General features: G+C 33.1%; 2 protein-coding genes across 2 annotated transcripts; one reads left to right on the plus strand and one right to left on the minus strand.

Moving 5' to 3' along the window:
• Positions 1–1,502: 1,502 nt before the first annotated feature.
• Positions 1,503–2,897, plus strand: LOC143544801 (transcription factor MYB12-like). Its single transcript, XM_077036807.1, has 3 exons — positions 1,503–1,675; positions 1,764–1,893; positions 2,297–2,897. Exons 1-3 carry the CDS (start codon positions 1,543–1,545, stop codon positions 2,895–2,897), a joined length of 864 nt encoding a protein of 287 aa, XP_076892922.1. The 5' UTR covers positions 1,503–1,542.
• Positions 2,898–20,058: 17,161 nt separating this feature from the next.
• LOC143544815 (uncharacterized) lies at positions 20,059–20,439 on the minus strand. Its single transcript, XM_077036814.1, has one exon. It carries the CDS (start codon positions 20,437–20,439, stop codon positions 20,059–20,061), a length of 381 nt encoding a protein of 126 aa, XP_076892929.1.
• Between the last annotated feature and the right edge of the window lie 753 nt (positions 20,440–21,192).

The raw sequence follows: 21,192 nt of genomic DNA on the forward strand, positions 1-21,192 counted from the left end.
TATGTTTTTAAGAAAAAACCCATACTCAAGTAAAAGACTTGTTTGGTTGAAAGGACTTAAAGCTTTTAGGTCATGAGAAAAAGCTTAAAGCTTGAAACTCCAACTAGTAGCGTTTAGAAAGAGCTACAAGCTTTTAGTATTTTAATTACTTAAATAACCTTCCAAAATAAGCACATTTAATATTGTTTTTTTTAGTTATGCCCATTTTGATCATTTTATATATTTTATTAAAAGCTCCAGTTATTCTATCAAACATCTAAATATATCTAAAAGACTACAGCTATCAGCTATCAGCTATAAGCCACCAGCCACCAGTTTTCAGCTACAACTACAGCTAATGTACACATGAATATCTTCAGGTAGATCCATCTCGTTCATGTCTCCAAATCACTTTTATTATTATATGCATAAAGCATAAAGTAATGCTCGTGAAGTTTGAAGAAAAAATAATATGAGGTACTAAATGAAATTTTGAAAAAAAAAAGAATATTCGAAACACGATCTAATCAACTAACTAATCCCATTAAGGCTGCTTCTGGGATTTCGGTGCCCTAGACGAGTATTAGAAAAAACCTTTGTATATAACTTTTCTTCTTCAAAGATCGGTAATAATTGACAACAATAAACAAAAACAAACCTATTAAGAGTAAAAAGTTAAGTATATATGGCTAATTATTGATTATTTAAATGGGCTGTGGACTAACTAGAGTAACATCTAATTCCACTTCCTAAACTATTAAGTATTAAGTAAATAATTAACTATGGGCTACTATGGGCTTAAGTAACTTCATGTCCTAATTTACGCATAAATTTACTTTCTATATGTAAGTTTAAAAAAATTAGGAAAGGAAATAAGGATTTTAGCCCCTGTAGATAATGGTCTAACGGCGACGACTAAGGCCCGCCCTACCTCTGAGCGAAGCCTGGATCCCATTTTGAGAATAGTGACTGTTAGGGGTGAGCATTTCACGGGTCACACTCGTGTACCCAACCCACCAAACCCGTTTAACATATTTGTATTCCACATGCGGTCCGGGTCGTACAAGACAGAACAATGAATCCGTAAAACCCGCCAACCAGACCCATATAATTCGCAATCCCCCTCATGGGAGGGGCTAGTTTAAAAAATGATTAATGATTAATAACAATATTATGGAAAGTACACCACCCATTATGAAATGAGAAAGGGGGTTGGAATGAAAAAAATATAAGAAAATAATTGCATCATGTGGAGGGTGAAAACGTGGGAGATGGATGCCCCGTCACCAGCCCTAGATACTCAATCAGCCACGACAAGTTTGGTCTTTATATGTACAACATTAATCGTGGCAAACCTTTGCACCACACACACACAACACTCTAGTGTTACATCACTCTCTTTTTCCTTATCATTTATTGTATAAGTCAAGATACTTTAATATTCCCCTAACTACATACACTTTCTAGTATACTTTTTTCCTATTTATATATACACATCAAGCACTCTCCCAATACATATGTGCATGCTATAACATATAAGTTATAACACATTTAGGTTCCAAAATGGGAAGAGCACCGTGTTGCGAAAAGGTCGGGTTGAAGAGAGGAAGGTGGACGGCTGAAGAAGACAAGATACTGAATAACTATATTAAAGTTCACGGTGAAGGCTCGTGGAGATCTTTACCGAAGAAAGCAGGTATGTTTCTGACTTTTTAGCGTAAGAATGTATTCGCTTTGGAATGTGTTTATTTTGTATTTTCATAATTAACGTGTACTTTTTATAGGGTTGTTAAGGTGTGGTAAGAGTTGTAGGCTAAGATGGATTAATTACTTGAGATCGGATTTAAGAAGAGGTAACATATCTAAGGAAGAGGAACAACTGATAACCGGTTTGCATGCTTCTTTAGGTAACAGGTTTGTGCTCGTCTATCTCTGAATTTCTTGACGTTTACTCTAATTCTACACGTTAAAGTGTCGTAAAGTTTATTAATATGCATGACCCGTATAGATACGTATTCTTCTCTATACATTTTAGTCCTAGAAATGGACACATATTGGTTTTCATTCATTAAGGTCACACGTATCCTTGTCAATTTACACGTGAGTTGATGAGAAATTGAAGGTGTAACCGAAAGTCACCTTTTATTTAAATTTCAAGCTTTGTGCCCACAATGATGAAATTTGTATCTTTTCTTAGGGAGTTAAATGTATCCATCCTTATAAATTTCATTATTATACTTTTGGAAACATTAAACTGATACATATTTTTGTCTTTTAATGTATAATTGACTAATATTACTGACGTTACAAGTTACAGGTGGTCTTTAATAGCTGCCCACATGCCTGGGCGAACAGACAACGAAATTAAAAATTACTGGAACTCGCACCTTAGCAGAAAAATCCTCCCGACAAGACGACCACAACCTATCAACCCACCAACTGTAACCCTCACACCCACCGTCAAAAAACAAAAAGGTAGAACCAACCGGTCCACCATGAAGATCAACAAAGCCTCTAGACCATCAATCGTAGCGAACCCTAAGACAGTTCAAGCAGACGAACTACCAACAAAGAATCATGACCCATGTGCCACTACTTATGAAGAAGAGATGCTTTACTTTATCGACAACATTATGGACCAAGATATGCTAGCCATGGTTGAGGATGGTGATCACTCGACAAGTTCAACCGTTGAGCCAATGAATCATGTGAATAGTGAAGGAGAAGAAACCAGGAAAATTTTAAGTGAGCAAATGGAGGTTGTTGGATCAAGTTCATCAACTATGAACTCGTTTGATGATTGGAATTGGGATTTCAATGTCGAAGATGGTGTATTGGGGTTTGATGGTGAAAAAGATGATAACATATTATCATGGCCATGGGAAAGCATAATAACAAATAATGACAATTCTCTATGAGTAGGAGTAGATGAATCACTTCTTTGTTAATTAATAGTTAGTCTTTTCTAAGTGTAGTATGTAATATTAGGAATTAGCCTTTAACATACATACATGTATTATAGTCATAGACATGTAATAATCTATATGGGCGAAAAGGTAAGAGTTGCATTTTCTTTCAATAAATACATATAACTTTATTACTTGATTACTTTTAAAAAGATAATTCCAAAATATCTTTTAAATTTTATGTATATGAGTATAGAGTATTGTTATATTAAAAAACAAAGAACTTTTTTTTGTACCATATTGAAGTGTCAACAACAATGTGTACATCCGGATTTATAACGACGCGTCAAGATTTTCTTATAGATACGTCATAATTATGTGCCTTCGTGTACAAATTTGTACTTTTTATTCGATGCATTCACCCCTTATTATTTATAACACGTGACCCTTGTTCCTTACTCTTCGTATAATTTTCAACTTATAGCATAACGCGCGCGCACACACATATTACCAGTGCTTCATGTTAATGTCTTTGCACCCGTATTTTTTGTCTTTTGCTACACAAATTTACCCCTCATTACTCAGGACATGTGTCACCCTTAATTACGACACATCTTGATTACGAAAACTCTTGATTACTGATGGTTTATATATTTGTGTATCTAAAAAGTAATCATGTGTGACACATTTTAGGTTTAGGAGGTGGGGTAACTGCGTCAATATGTTGGACGTGCCACTATACGAGTTAAACAAAGGTTGTATTAGATGGGTGCGTTAGCCTAACAAACTTTACAACAATGAAGTTAGACTTTACAACAATGAAGTTAGACATGTCGTTGTAATTGAGTTGCGTATCGCTTTTCGCAATCATGTTGGACCTTTAATACGCCATTTTTTTTTAAAGAAATTAAATGGATGATATACCAAAATTAAAAAGAATATGGTTAGACTTTTTTTTTTTGGGTCAAAATCCAAAGGGAACATAAGTTATTTGAGTTTTCAAAATTTCATGAATTCAAACTATAATAAGGTCAATAACTATATATAGCTTTTACTTTGCTACTCTTAGACATAGTACACAGGTAACATTTTTTTAAAGGACAACAAAGATATTATATATAATTATTTGCATGTCTAAATACATCCAAAGAAAAACACCAAACATCAAAACTTGTTACATTTCAAATATTAAAACGTCTCCATCACTCCCAAGTTAGTGTCCTCCTGTTAAAGCGGTTCTTGACCCATAAATTCGCAAGAGATTTTGTCCCCAACCATATTCCCTAAGCTAGCTGGCCTCCCGATAGATACCAACTCATTTCTTATCTTCCAAATAACCCATAGGTAACATCTAGTTACGAAATTACGTATTAATTTTTTTGTTAACCAACGCATATACACATACATGTATGTAAAATCATGCACATGCATATATAGGGTGGGTTTAGACAAGAACCATGAAATATTTGTGGACCATCATCAACTGTTTTACTTAGAGGGGATACATGTTCCCAAAGATGAATGCATTGTTTTATTAGTACTTAATTCACTAATAAATAATAAACTGTCCGACCTATTATAATTTTTCCATCTACTATTATAATAAACAAAAATAATGGTTCAATCACATATCACTTAATTAGTCTAATATTTTGTCAAGTAGCACCTCTATCTTTTCATCTTTAATTCTTAATTATTTTATTAAAATAAATCATTTAAAACCTTCCATAACTTATCCCTTTATCACATCAAAACACCAACATTCTAACATGTTTTTCCCCATAATATTTAATTTTAACAAAAAGAAATATTTCTTAATGATATCCTTTTACAATATTTGTATTAAAATTTTAATATGGCATTCCATTGTTTCTTATAATTTGATGATTTATACAAAATAATAGTCTTAATAATTTCAAATTAAAAAATGAATGTTTTAAATTTTATACTTAATCTTATTTTTTATTTTAACTATAAACTACATTTAACACTTTAATTTTGAGAACTATTCGTGATTTTTAAAATCTTTCACTTTCCGACTATAATTATAACTTATATTATATTTCAAAAATAATAGTAATAATAATAATAACAATAACATGCTCAAAAGCTTAAACTAATTTTTATATAATCTAACTATCCTATGTTTTTTATTAAAATTGGTTTATCTCACATAAAAAAACAAATGTTAACAATAGTAATTTTCATTGTCGGTCATGTGGTGTTACATGCTCATATGCATCAAATCTAGATAAATATCTTTCAGGAAAAATACATGTAAATATGACCAAAATATCTAACGGCCGTTGCTATCCCAAACCTATAATGGTTTCATGTTGTTTGGGATGTTTTGTTGCTCTGAAAAAATGAAGCTGCTTTTTATATTTAAGATAATGTTTTTTTATGTTTTAACTATTTTATGGACTAACATTGTTTTAAACTCTTAGTATCTGGTGTTTTGCTTATATATATATATATTTTTGAATGTTAAAAACAAATATTAATTATATTGCTTTATAATATAATATATTTATTTAAACTTTGTGTATTGTTTATTTAAGTATTTGTATGAGTTGTATTAATCTTTTTTTAAGCACTATTTTTCTTAAAAATATAAGTCCCTATATCAAATTAATATTAGTACTAAATGATTTATGTTTTTAGTAACAATCGTGTGTTAATAGTAAAAAAAGTAAATTAAATAAATTTTAAGATTTATATACAAGGAAAGTTTTTAAAGATTTAAGTCGCACTTTTTAGATTAAAATTAGAGACTGAGTCAATCTTCTAATATCCGATGAAGAGTGTAATTATAAATGTTGGATATGAAGAAATTTTTAGAGATTAATGAAAATTTACCATGTAATTTTCTTTTTCTTTTTTTTTATTTTATGAAAATTTTATTGTATTCAACGTTGTTATACATATTCATATTCATTCATCTAATACCAAATTAGTATAAATATTTCACATTGTTTTGATCTTTTGTTAATATAGTTTACCCAACCCGTGTATACACGGGTATTTAACCTAGTTAATATATATACCTAAATACCTAATCATCATTAAATACACGTTAAATCAGGGTAAGGTTAAAATGTAAAGAGAGACAAAAATAAGAAGTGCGAGAAAGATTTGTGGTCATACAAAAAACCTTTAAAAAAATAACAAATAAATCATAACTCAATATATAAATAAAAAACGAAAAAAATTAAAAAAACCAAAATGTGTCTCCCGTCATTCCCGTTCCCAAAGAAAAACCCGACAAAAAGACACAATGCCAAAAATGAACAAACAACCAAATGATAAACAAAAAAAAACACAATAGATCGCAAAATATAACACATTGCTGAACAAAATATCACACAATGTTGAGTTATATAAAACAATATCAAGATAAAAAGACACAGTCAATGACGAAAATAAACAAAAAATACAATGATAAACATAAAGACACAATGATCTTTTTTCACTTAACATTGTGTATTTTTTCGAGTTTTTTCCCCTCTTAAAACGTGGATGACGGTGGATACATTTTTATGTTTTTACATTTTTCGTTTTTGTATTAAAATTTGAGTTATGATTTTTTTTATTAATTTTTTATTATTTTTGTTGAGGTTATTTTTTTCTACAAATCATTCTCATCCTTCTTATTTTTGTCCTCATTTATAGAATAACATGACCCTTAATTTATAAACAATTATAAAATTATGGTGTTATGACGGGCAATTGTAGTTCAGCCTAAATTTAATTTAAAGGTGTATTGGATTTTTTAATTCTAGCTATTATCTTTTTGTTGTTGACGTCGGTCCTAACTAACGAGTTGGTTACTGATGATCACATCTTTTAACGTATTTGTTACCAATAGTCCACGACTAACAGAATCCCAGGGCCGACTCCGAGAAAGGAAACAAAATTTTGGGCCGAAGGCGAAAATCTTTTTGGGCCATAAGTAAAAGAAGTATTTTGTTGGGTTTAAATACTTTAATTTTTATATGGGCTTACTTGGTTATAAGTTGGGTTGTGTAAAAAACCTTTGTATAAAAAAAAGATTAAACATGTCTCAAGTAGGGATGAACTCGGTAACGTACCGGTACCGAAAATCCCGATCCCGAAAATCGCAAAATTTTGGTACCGGTACCGGTATTTAAGGTAAAATTCGGGAAATACTGGTACCGGTCCTGAAAACTCAAAACCTTGGTACCGATTCGGCACCGATGGTACCAAATCGATACCGGTACCATACCGATTTTTGCCCATCCCTAGTCTCAAGTGAGGGTAGAACCCACAACCTCTTGATTGTGAGTAATACCCATTTGCCACTAGACCAAGCAGGTGGTTATGTAATTATGTTTAAACATTAAATACACATATTGTTTTTAATAAAAAATACATAGAAATTTTTTCCAAAAAAAAAAAAAAAATTCGGGCCTAGTGGGGTGCGGGCCTGTGGCCGTCGACCACCCAGCCACACCCATGGGCCGGCCCTGCAGAATCCTAATGCCTGGAAAAAACCAAAGTCACATTTTTTTATCGTAAAACTCAACCTGAACTCCACCATCACCGCCATCTGACTCACCACCAACCAATGTTGTAAAACTCCCGAGTAGGCGGCCAAGTACTCCCCGATTACTCCCCGCCTAGATCGAGTACTCCCCGCCTTGGTCAAGTACTCCTTAGGTATTTTCCGAATAATCCCCGACTACTCCCGAGTACTCGCAACTCCCCAGTCGACCGCCTAGGACCGCCTAACGACTTTTACAACATTGCACCAACCAACCACCACCACTTAAGTACCACCAACCAATTCCAACAATGGTTCTAGGTTCCATCGACCTCAATATTAGGGGATTTTACAAGAAAAATGTTCCAAAAGTCCGATCTAAGGTTACGAAGATGTTTGGGACGAAAACATTGAACTTTCCGGAAAAAAATGTGAGTTTTATGGTTAAAAAAACGTTTTTCCGGCGACCTGCAACTAACGACGTTAGAATTTTGTTAGTTGTGCGCCGTTAGGAACAAATATAATAAAAGATGGAATCGTTATCAGTAAATTCACTAGTTCGAGACCAACAGTAATCAAAATATCATTACACCAATTTGAAATGAAAAGTGGTTGTTCAAGAATGGAAAAACATGTGATTAGATTTACTTGTCTTGAAGCAAAGTATGTGTTGTTGTGTGAAAATGTAAAAGGCATAATTGTCATTTGAAAACTATTGAACTTTGCATAAACTTCCTTTGAATTTTCATGTACATGTACAAGCCAACAAATTTATTTTATTGCTATTGAAATAGCTATTAATGAGATTTACTAATTGATGATGAAGAAATTTCAAACATGTGACGGATTAGACAGGGGAGTGTGACAAACCACTACAAGAGGTATTTTTCTAGTCATCGTCGCACCGAGTGTCAGAAGTAGATTGTGTTGGGTCGTTCATACGAAACCAAAAGCCATTTGTGTTGTTACGGATGACCTCTAGTGTCGTTGTAACCAGCATCTAGCATGAGAATAAGTATTTTTATAAGAAGGCCTAAAAGATAAAAGTAGATGCATAGGGTTTAGGTGGTTTAGAGAGAATTTAATGTTCTTTTTGTTTAAGGAGTAGAACTGATATACATGAAAATGCATTGGTGCATTAACGATCTTCACCATGACGTTTTGGCTGTCAACGCTTCCTTTTCGAACCATTTTACTAGTTATATGTCTTATTCGGAGGTAGCTTGGATGTTATCCTTTGGGTAAGTGTCACAGATTGAGATTTCCTAAGCTTAAGATGTCTTAGAGCATTCTCATCCCACCCCTCATTTTATGTGAGGGGTGTTTTCATAATTTAGAGAGTGATTCAGGGTGTTGTGAGTGAAGAGTTTTTATATTTTAGAGAAAGTAGTGATTTTTCTATATATTTGAAAAGTTACTGTTCATCCCCTATAATTTTTTAATATATTTTGAGAGTGGTTGTGAGTGAAGAAAAAAGAAAAGGTAATAATAAAAGGTATAAAAAGTATTATTTAATTGAAATAGAGAGAGAAAATGTAGTGAGTTTTAGTGTAATTTTTGGTTTAGGGATAGAGGGTGGGATGAGAATGCTGTTACTGGTGTCTACATTGAATCCAAGCCCTATTGTTGTAAATGTGATGCACGTGAGGCACACTTGGACATGGCTAAGACGAGTTTTATATTTAGAGGCACTTTGCCCCTTAGGAATAATATCCACGGGGAAGTATCGTAGTTTTTTTTTTTTTTTTTTGGCGTTAATGCATTTGGCTAACTAGGGTTGTGCTGCATTCGTCGCATCATCATCCCCTTTTACCACCGAAGTGTTCTAAGATGCAAAACATAAAATGGACCATATTATATTGTAATGGAATAGGACTCTTGTATTGCAGTTTTATTATTACACATATATACTCTATTGTGATATGGATCAATTATTGTGTGCACTATCATACACAAGAAACTTGAATAAACGATAAGTCGATCCAAACTAGCATATCAACACCCTTGTTTACCTCTCTCTTGTTGGCCATGGGACTGGTTGGTAGGGCCGATTTAAAGGTGGTGAACATCGTAAGGTGAATCCACCCCATAAAAACTCAATATATGAAGTTTGGCCTCGAGTTTGTGTATGAAAAATTTTATATTTAGATTGGACTCAAGTTCCTTTGTTAAATGATTTTCAGTTTAGGCTCGGCCTTTGGTTTCAGCTCTTTTAAGCTTGACTCGATTCATGCTTTTAACAAACTGATACTGAGTGACTAACGAGCGTTTACACATAACGATTGAAATGGGACGAGTTTGAGCTCAATCTCTTTAAGGTTAAAAGAGTCGAACTTTCGTTTGTCTCTACTTGATTACGCCTCTAGTATCGCGCCCGCTAAATCTTACCTTAGCTTAGTTGTAATCGCCAAAAGTTTTGTAACTTCATCTCTATACTAATTGAGTAAATTGTATATGGGTCGATAAATAATACAAATTTTCGCTTCCAAAGTTTAGGCCCAACAAACATTACATTTTGTAACGGGCCGACCCATCAAATAGTTATATTTTGTAAACAAAACTTAAAAGCGAAATAATGAAGAAAATTTTTTTCTTATATTCTGTTAAACAAGGCTCGAAGCTCATGTAGTTTGTTAGGTAAGTCAAATATATATGATTTGTTTGGGACTCGTATACTATGTTAATTAAAATAAATATTTAATAAATAATCAAAATACACTTTAACAATATAGTTATCTAACGCTATGATTATAAAGCCATTGTACAATATAATTTATAGCAATTAAAAATAATTAATTAGTTAATTAACTGATATTATTTGTTGTATTTCTTTGAGACTATACGAGTTTTCTAAAAACGTGACATATATAAAAAAAGTTATATAGATTAGATTTGTCAAAAAGAATTTAAGATATAAGAAAACCGAAATCATTTAATGATTTTTAAAATTTTAAATTTAGTAATATACTTGACTTTTTAAAACTAGTTTTGAGATTTTTTTTTCCTTAAAAATATCTTTACTAAGTTTATATTATTAATTTATGAATAATAAACATTTAAAATTTGCGTGTGACACCCAGGCCGAAAAGTGGTAGTCTTTTATTAAAAGTACTAGTTTTAGAGCCCGTGTCATACACGGAATAATTCAAATTATAAAATTACAAGTAAAACAAATAATTACATAGCGTATATGAAAAAAATGTATTGTATCTATATTTGTATCTATACTATGTGTACATAAATTGATTTTATTTATATCACAAAATGATTTTTTAAATGAACTTAATAAAAAAAATGCTAGTGCAAAAATGTACCCGAGAATACTTATTTCTATTGAACAATTCATTCTCGGTATCATATATGTATAATTGAAAGAATTTTGGTTATGAACCAATTTCGGAAATTAGACCTCTCATACGATAGTAGTTCTAACCACTCAGCCTAAATACGAAAGAAGTGTTATCTTTATTGATATGTTTCTCAATTTACCACCCATCAAAGGAAAGTAGAACATTAAATTGTAGCGATGAATATTCTTCAAGAACTATGTTTTTTTGAGCTACACAATGAAAAAGATTTTGATCAGTTTCAGAGAGCTTCTCGACTGTGTCATAATGAAAACATAAAAAATAATATGCTAACCCATTCAATTTTGTGAATATTTTGTTTCATTTGAGCATAGTTTTGCATAACATGCTTCCCATACAACGTTCTATTCATCATTGAAGGAAAAGTTAATGTTGACATAAATATTTCAAATTTGATAAAAGTTAGAAACATTAATAAGCAATCTTTTCTTAAATTTTAATAGTTAAAGGAAAAATAGTCAATTTGCCAAATGATGAACCTTTTGATTATTTCAAAAAATGCCCTTAAAAATAAATTTGAAACCTGAATCATGTATAAAATTCTAACTTTTATACTTTTAACATTTTCAAGTCAACACTTTGAACCTATAACAAATTTGGCAATAAATCTAGTTTGCACTCTCAAACTTTTAAAAATACTCAAAATTTTCATTTTTAACCCATAACAAATTTTGATATAAATGTAGTTAACTTGTACCAAACAATCTATTTACCAACTTTTGACCCATAAAATCAAGTTTAAGTTTAACAACAAACACAAAACAATTTTCATTTGAGAAACATGATTTGTTGTTGATTTTTGGAATTCACCAAGTATTTTGAAATATATAGAAAAAAAACATGTTAATATTTATATTTATAAAAATATATGATATTATAGAAATATAGTGTGAAAGGAAAGTGAATAATGATTGATCTATTACATATATATTAGGGTATATTAGTTTTGGAGGAAAAAATATTATGAGAATAAATCAAAAGATGACAAGTGTCTACATTTATTTTACTTTATTAGAATATAGGTAGATATAGATATTTTTTTTTCTTATCATACTATCTTTATATAGTGTATTATGCTTTTAATAAATGCAACAAATTAAATATGATAAATTATTACTATAAAATGTTTAAAATATCTAACTAATTTTGATATTATAATGATATGGACCTTATTTAATTAATTAATTTTTACCTTTAATTTTGTTTCTTTCCTCTTTCATATAACAAACCTTATTTATTTATATAATTTGACAAATCTCGTATAATACATGTTTTTAAAAACTAGTATAAAAAAATATAATAAATAAGAGATATTCAATTTCTACCTAATAAATTAAATAGAACGAAATATTACTAGAGGAGGGTGTCAACTGAAAATAGAAATAAAAGTTAGAATCTTATGGGTACATGGTTTGGATGAACGGGCTTACTATATCCGAATTTCAGTTCTAGATTGTGCCAGAAAACTATATAAATCAAGTTTGAATGTACTAAAATGCAACAATTTTAACTAGATGCAAATGTTTAATGAAATGCATCAGCCTGAACATGCAATCTGTTGAAATATTAAGTGGTAATATTTTATTTGTTTCAATTCAATAATATTAAATGATTATTTGATGTATTATAACTCTTGTTTTGTTAGTGACATATTGTTGGAGTTTTGGGCTGCTAGACTTTATGGACATTCGGTTTGCTTTGATGGGCTGGATAGAGGACTTTAGGTTAGAGTCTTGGAGCAAGTTAAAAGTTGAAAGGCCTTTCAAGTTATTACAAGAAGTTATAACAAATTAACTTCTGTTTTCCCAAGGCCATATAAAAACGAGTGATAGGGTTTTCATACCTAACACTTACATACTCACATATTATCAAGTTTCTTGTTTTTGGTTCTCTCAAACTGTAATCTGGAGTCAGGTTCATGATGTTATTGAATCATTAGTTTGATAGATTGGTTTAGAGAGATTAGATCATTGGACTGGTGATCTTGTTGCTTCTGATTGATATCTTCCGCTGTGTACGTAATCGGTTCAAATTAAAGAATAATATCGGTGTTTCTGATATCCGTCTTTTGACACAATCAACGTTTATGCTACCGTCGCACATTTAGCATCTGCAACCACAACCACGACTACCACCGCCATCTACAACTATTACCATCTTGTTCTCTGATGGTGAATTCTCTTTATTTTGAGTAAGTGTACTTTTATCATTAATTCGTTTAGAGTTAATAGCCATTTCCGTCCCTGTGGTTTGCTACTTTCGCCACTTCAGTCCAAAGTTTGAAATTTTGTCAATTTAGTCCTTATAGTTTTAAACATTAGCCAATTACATCCTCTCGTCTAACGGCATCCAACTATATCGTTAGTTTAAGGGGTATTTTTGTCTTTCTCCTGTTTATGTTTAGTTAATGATCAGTTTCGTCCCTATGGTTTGATACTTTTGCTACTTCAGTCCAAAGTTTGAAATTTGTCAATTTTATGTTTAATTTATTCAGTTTTTTTTTTTTTTGCTACTTTTTCTATTTCAGTCCATGATGGAATTCATTGGTAAAGTGGTCAGGTTAATTCCCTAAAACCGAACTATACCGAAAAAACTAAAATCATTTCTCTGATTAATGCATAATAGTTAGGGTTTAGAGATTAACATATTGTAGCAAACATCAGGAGGTCGAATATCCCGCATTTTCATGTTTGCTCAAGAAATCGATGCACTAAATCGCATGTGTGTTCTTCAAATCGTGGTATTGTTCTTGAATTCGTCGAATTCAACCCTAGAATTGTAGTCGATATGAAGAATTCAATAACAACACCACGATTTGAAGAACACACATGCGATTTAGTGTATCGATTTCTTGAGCAAACATGGAAATGCAGGATATTCGACTTACTGATGTGATTTCGACCAGGATGTTTGCTACAATATGTTAATCTCTAAACCGTAACTATTATGCATTAAACAAAGAAACGATTTTAGTTTTATCGGTATAGTACGGTTTTAGGGAATTACCTTGACCACTTTATCAATGAATTCTACCACGGGGAGAGTTTAGAAAATGTCTATAAACTAAATACGAGGGGGTATGATTATTGTTATCGACAGAGTAAACGTAAACCTGTTTTGGTCGATGCTCGATTGTTTTGGGCTTGGATTACGCTCTTAAGGGCTATAGACAAAAAAAAGAGAAAAAAAAACTGAATAAATTAAACATAAAATTGAAAATTTTCAAACTTTGTACTGAAGTAGCAAAAGTATCAAACCACATGGACGGAACTGACTATTAACTAAACATAAACAGGAGAAAGACAAAATTACCCCTTAAACTAACGACATAGTTGGATGCCGTTAGACGAAAGGACGTAATTGGCTAATGTTTAAAACTATAAGGACTACATTGACAAAATGTCAAATTTTTGACTGAAGTGGTGAAAGTAGCAAATCACAGGGACGAAAATGGACATTAACTCATTCGTTTATAAATAAAGTGAGATCAATGGCCGGATAAAACTTCATACATCGAGCAACACAAGTTTTTAGCTTGGTACGAAAACAACCATACATGTGTATGTCGAACATGTGACATGCATCCTTCAATCCCTATAACAAATCATGTTTCATCTCTTTTAATTATACATTTACAAATTACAATTTTACACACAGCCGTGCCAACTAAAAGTTACATTCCATTCTTTCCTTAAAAAATAAAATAGAAATTTAATGATGCTTCTATAGTCATTAACAGTCGCAAAACTTTTAGACGTACACCTTGAGTTGGGAGGTCTTGGTTTCAAATCCCGTAGACGACAATGATTAGAAACGGAATCGCCATTCAAAAAAAAATCAATAGACTAGGTTAGGTACTTGTATGCTACACGAGTATAGAAATTTAAATTATACAAGTTATAACAAATTGCATACATAATACTTTAATTATATCTTATTATTGCAACTTGTTAGAAAAATAATGTTACATGTATAAAACACTCTTGGATGATAACTCGGTCAGCTCGACTCGTTTACAGCCCTAGTTACCAGCTCCATCGCTTCTTTCTTCCATCTCCATTTGTAGCATATTCTTCGTATGTAATCCAAGTAAATACCAATGAGAAACGCTTATTATTTTATAGGGATTACATTTGCATATATATATGTATTGGCAATTCCAATTATAAAAACAGAAGGAGAAACTCAAGTGACATAATGACATAAATTGGGTAAATCTTTAATTCAAAGGAAGATGATTTATGATGAGAAGGTGGTGGGTTGTAATAATAATATGGGAAGTATGGCACAATAGGGTTTGGTGGCGGCATCGACGTTGTAGGGTAGCCATAACCATAACCATAACCGCCCCCACCACCATCGGGGAAGGGAGGAGGAGGGGAATAATAAGAAAATGTTGGAACCGAAGGTGTAGGGGTTGGTTGAGGTTGCAGTTGAGGTTGTATAGGCGGTGGTGGGCAGTCAGTGTCAGTGGTGGGAGCTGGTGGTGGTGGCGAAGGGGGGATAATCGCAGGTGGTGGTTGGCATGGGTTGTCACAAACATCACACATGGTACATGTGACTTGATCCTTTGACAATGTTGTGATTCCAGCAGTTACATATGTAACCAAAATTGAAAGAAGGAATAATAATAATATTTTGTGATCCTTCATTTTTGACCAAGTGATTGAATCAAGGTTTTGAGTGTTTTACTTATATAGTGAATGAACATGTGTATGTGTGCAGATCACCGTACCATGTTTTGATAGCTTGTATCACACATCACCTTTTCAATGGGATTCAAAGATTATATGGAAATTGAGAATACTTTATTTCAAAGCAAAATATTACATTATGCACTTTTTTAATTCTCTAGGTGTTACAAGCAATAAATAAGCAAGGTGCTTGAATAATTTTAAAAAACTGATTAAACATTAAAAAAAGACAAAAAAAGAAAAAAAAAAAGTATTACACCATCAATCGGGTTTCTGTTCTCAAGTTTGGTCTGGGTCGGGCCGATTCGACCCGTTGCTCAGCTTTAGTACTGGCGTTAGATGCTTGTTGTATACAAATGTGAAGATAAGTTCCTATCAATGTCGTATGTAGTGAAATAACGCCTTATGCTGCATCACCCACCCAGGGCGTGGAATACCGGCCGTTTAGTGCGTTTTGTTGTGTTTGGGCAAGGGTATAACCAGGATAACAAGCATTGGGTGACTTGAGAATGTGTGGTTTGTTTATTTAACTTCCTAAAATAATCACATTTAAACCCACACGCTTTTTTACTTATTTATTTAATTGTTACACGTTCTAGTGAATGTGGTTAGTTGAACACTCATCCCTTGTTTGTGGCCTGGTGGTAGAGGGCTTGGGTTCTCAAATGGAGATTCAAGTTCGAATCTCACTTGAACCCCGAGCCCACCCGGGTTTTTGTCCCACCATGTGTTACGTCAGAGAGTTATGCTCTTGTGGTGACATAACTACTGTCAGTGGTAGTCAGCGGTATGGTTTTCCGGGGGAATGCCTAAGCCATACTTTGAAAACCAGCGTGGGCCCGTTTAATACAATATTGTCTAACTAGAGTGGGCAACAAGGCTCTCCATAGTTGACTGCTTCCACAGTTCACAGATGACTCAGGCCCAACATGTTATAACCCGGACAAAATAAACAGAGTACAGACCAACAGGCCTGACAATTGGGCTTACACTAAAGATTGTTTTTATATACTAGAAATTTTTTTTAGAAACTCTGCTACGTTTTAGTCTTTAATCACAAGGGGCGTTGATAAATTTTTTCAATCACATGAGGGGCATTTTCACCCGGAACCTGTTTCGGACCCTACCTGGCTCGCGGGTACGGACCAGGTTTTGTGTCTCCCCGAAACTGTACCTAAAACTAGGGGTATTCACAGTTTAGTTCGAAACTGTGAAACCGCCCACACCGGTCATCGATTTGGTTTCACAGCTGGTTTTTTTTTCTTAGCTTTCGGCCGGTTGGTTTGAAAACTTTCAAACTATATAAAACCGGACCAGACCGGACCGTGTAATTTAATTATATTTAATTTTAAATATTTATGTAGTTTATATTTGTGCATACATTACTAGACATAATCAAATAAAAATTATTAGTGCATATAATATACATTAATAAATATTGACACTAAATATTATTGAACAATGGGCTAAGCCCAAATATGAAACGTATAGACTTTAATCAGCCTTTCAATTTTCTCAATGAAAACCCCAAAATCAGTGGGTGTTTAACATTGTTAAATTATGTTAATTATTGAGAGCTTTACCATAAAATATTATAAATTATTTTGGACAGTTACATAAAAGCCCAACAAGTCTAAACCGTAAAACTAAACCGAAACCAAACAGTTACTAATGGTTTGGTTTGATTTGGTTCGGTTTAATTAAGAGTTCAACATTTTGGTTTCGGTTTATGAAAATCAAAAACCGTTACTAACGGTTTTGTTCACAGTTTGGCCTAAAATCGCAAAAACCGGACCTTGAACACCCTTAACTGGAACCGGAACCGACCCGGACCTGTCGGAACCGTTTCCGCCAATACCCGGTCAAAACCGCCCTGAAACCCAGTAAAAACCCGACAAACTCGGTCAAATACCTGACCATACCCAAAACCGATTCCTACCTTGTTCTAATTTATTCATTTCTGATTCCTAAAAATAACCGGTTTGTGCACCTATAGTCATATGTATCAAGAGGCAAACAACTATCATGAGTGTGAACTTAATTTTTTAGTCATTGACATACAAAATTTTAACAATCTATCATACTCTATATATTTACACATTCAAAAGAAGTAAAATGTTTACAATTACATATTCCAAAACTAATATTAAAAAACCTTGACCCACCACAACTATAAAATTAACACATTATAAAACTAAGTACAAGAAAGTAATTCACACCATCTCTCTTCTATCTTATCATATCTCTTTAAATCTTCTAGTGATCTACACTTGAAAGCTAGGGTGATAGTTTGGTTGAGCTAGATAATAAAAAATTGTTGGCCCAATAACTCCACTTGCTAAGTATTTAAGTCTATCATTGATTAGTTTTGCGCAAGGGTATGTCAGATAACAAGCGTTAGGTGAGCAGGTTGTTCAAAAAGCTCGAGTCTCGAAGCTCGGGCTCGTGGCTCACTCGAAAAAACTCGAATAAAACTAGCTATAAAAAGTTGATTTGTAACATCCTGAGCTTATTTGGATCATTTTTGTAACCGAGCCAAAATCGACCTTAGCTCGGCTCGAGTCATGGCTCGGCTCGTTGGCTCGTTCTTAAGCTCGTTTAACTTCAAAATCAAGCTAGAGCCTAACTAAGTTGTCCCGTTTAATTTCGAGCCCGAGCTCGAAACCACCCTGGCTCGACTCGGGCTCGGCTCGTGAACAGCCCTAGGTGAGCTTGAGCGGGCATGGCTTGTTTATTTATCTTAAGCCAACCATGCTCAAACGCACACACTTTTTTATATGAAATCATTACACACTTTAGTGAATGTGGTTAGTTAAACACTCGAGGCTAAGTGGGCCATTACACGTAACATAATCCCTAAATCCCTTGGTCCCTCCTGCTTGATTAGTTGATCGCTTCCACGATTCCACCTGATGTTCAAAAAACCGCTTTGGATCCGGTTCACTGAAGCCTGACCCGAACCAGTTTCAGCAAAACCGGTTCCCAAACCTACCCAGCCATTGGTTCCATCACCAGTGCCCCTTTGGAACTACCAAACGGGTTTTAAGACCGGACCGATTTGATCAAACCGGTTTCTAAACCGACCTGAATCGGTTTGACCGGTTCATACTTTCATGCTCCTAAACCGGTTTCTGAACCGAACTGGTTTAAGTCAAACCGGTTTTGACCACGGTTTGTCCAAACCGGTTCGGTTTGAAAAAAAACCGGTTTTGTACACCTCTAGTTCCACGATGACTCAGGCCCAACACGTAACAACCCGAACAAAATAAACAGATCAACAGGCCTGGACAATTGGGCTTACACTAAAAATTGTTTTTGCCTACGATCAAGAGCTTAATTTTTGTCCCTAACATCATGATATTCAAAATTCTAACAATCTATCATACTCTCATTAGGTTGGACACACATACTAAACCTAAGTGTCACATGCCACAGGTAAAATTTGTGTCTTATATAGTACTCGATACTCGTTTTTACATGTTATTTACACGTTCGGATTAAAAGTGAAATCTATTTATCATTACATATTCAAAAGGTGACATTAAAAAAAACTTTACCACCACAACTATAATATCAACTCACTATAAATTAAATAAAAAACAAATCACACCATATATCATACCTCTTCAATCTTCTAGTCTTCACTTGAATGCTAAGGTGATAGTTGGGTTGGGAGATAATAAAAACCGTTAGTCCCATAACCCCACTTATTAAGGACATAAGTCTATCATTGTCATTCAATCATCAAAACCAAAATTTAAAATTTATATGTGTACAACAAACATCAATAGTATAATATATTCTACTCATAAATAAAAACAACAAATTTACAAGCTAGTAACCAAAAATAAAGATAATATTAGTAAAATTTATAACTAATTATCAGTAAATAATAATAATAATAATAATAATAATAATAATAAAATGCACATATAGTTCAGCCTCCTCTCTAATAAGGCTGATCAGTACCGACATTATATCCCATCCACGTCAGCTATCCACCATAGCATCACCTCTGTTAACCCGATCACCCTCATAGGTCTCGAATTCTTTATATATATATGTACACACACACACATATATAGGGTTTGGATCAAATACAAATGAAATTAACGTGCTAAACGTGAAAATCAAGTAGAGTAATTATATATACAAATATAGTAATTATGTAATTAAATTATAGAGTAATTATACCACAATAATCAACCTAAGAGACATGTCACACGGGTAGACATATATCTTTCAAAGGCAAGGTCACATGTTCAATAAATAAAATCAAAATTTGGCATTAATCATGCACAACAAACATCATCAGGATAACCTATTCTTCTCATAAATAAAAACAAGAAATTTAAAAGTTATATATTAGAAAAAAAGAAGAAGATAATATTAGCCAAATTAATAACTTAATCATCAATAGATAATAACAATAATAAAAATGCATATAACATGCACATAATATATAGTTAAACCTCCCTGACACATACCTCTATCAAATGCTAATATAACACATGTTAGAGGTATGTATTTTTAAAAGAGAGGTGACAGGTTTAATGCTGGGCAAAAAATACTTTTTAGAATTATTGGTGTAAATTACGCAAAAAAAATCAACTAGAGCACGTGATCTGGTGCTGATGATTTTGCCGAACCGACAAATTCTTACAGATCTCAATAATAACCCTCTCATCATACTCCTTGCCCGTCGTCTTCCCGAACCCATTGCCATTATAACCCGTCACCGTTCGCCCCCTAACCACCGAAGTATTCGCCAACTTCATCATAATATTCACATACGCGTCACGTAGACTAATAAACATTTTCCTAGGCGACCTCGGAAGCTTTAATTTAAGCCTCCGATTTAACCTAACCCGCCACATCTGCCTCCTCGAACGTCCCAAGTGCTTCTCGGGCCCACCGAGACGGCGGTAGCCTCGGGCCCGCCAGTAGGATGTTACACCGTTGTAAACTTTGGCTGTTAAGCCTTCCATATTTTAGATTGGCTATGGCGAGTCACGAGTGAGTTAACTCGGTTAAGAGAAGAAGAGAATCAATGAGGGTGTTATTATAAGTTTATGACACTATAAAACTTATAATTTATAACTTATAAGGTGTTGAAATTGTGGTGTTGTAATTAATGTGGAGGATTGGAGGGTGTTATCTTACCTATATTTCTCGGTGACTTATTTAATGCATGGGAGCTTGATGAGGCATCTACACCGTTGGATCACATTAGTTTGACTTTTTTAGTTTATGACGTCTCAGATACCACCTAATTATATCATGAAATAGACTACTAGTGAAAGTTACCCACTTGCCAAATCTCATCCGGTGTCATCAAAACTAAATGTTAGGAGCAGGAATTGAACCTTGGTTATGTAGAACACTAGGTCTCTTTCTTACAACCCAAACACCAACTCATTGGCGTATGCATTGTTCTAATTGTTGACAAAATAATACAAGTTACGGTAATGGGAAAGAAAAACATAATCGCATTATCGAAACCATAAACATTTGGGACAGGTATGGGAGTTGGATATGAGATTACTTTAATTTTTTTTTATTTTTTATTTATTTTTTTGCATGAGACAAGTATGGGAGTCGGTGATATACATGTTTACCCAACACAATTACCCGATAATATATACTTAGTTTTATAGCGAATGCGATTTTTATTTAAAAAACAAATTATATATAGAAATAGCAACTTATGTATGCATCATAAGTGGTATTTTAGGCTTTGT

This window comes from Bidens hawaiensis, unplaced genomic scaffold, assembly GCF_021521415.1.
Source record: "Bidens hawaiensis isolate Kalapana, Puna unplaced genomic scaffold, B.hawaiensis_p1.1 tig00013755_1, whole genome shotgun sequence".
Taxonomy (NCBI): domain Eukaryota; kingdom Viridiplantae; phylum Streptophyta; class Magnoliopsida; order Asterales; family Asteraceae; genus Bidens; species Bidens hawaiensis.

Coding starts and splice junctions, on each gene's coding strand:
- LOC143544801 (XM_077036807.1), top strand. CDS start 1,543: ATGGGAAGAGCACCGTGTTGCGAAAAGGTCGGGTTGAAGAGAGGAAGG. Junction 1,676..1,763: donor ATCTTTACCGAAGAAAGCAG/GTATGTTTCTGA, acceptor TACTTTTTATAG/GGTTGTTAAGGTGTGGTAAG. Junction 1,894..2,296: donor CATGCTTCTTTAGGTAACAG/GTTTGTGCTCGT, acceptor TACAAGTTACAG/GTGGTCTTTAATAGCTGCCC.
- LOC143544815 (XM_077036814.1), bottom strand. CDS start 20,439: ATGGAAGGCTTAACAGCCAAAGTTTACAACGGTGTAACATCCTACTGG.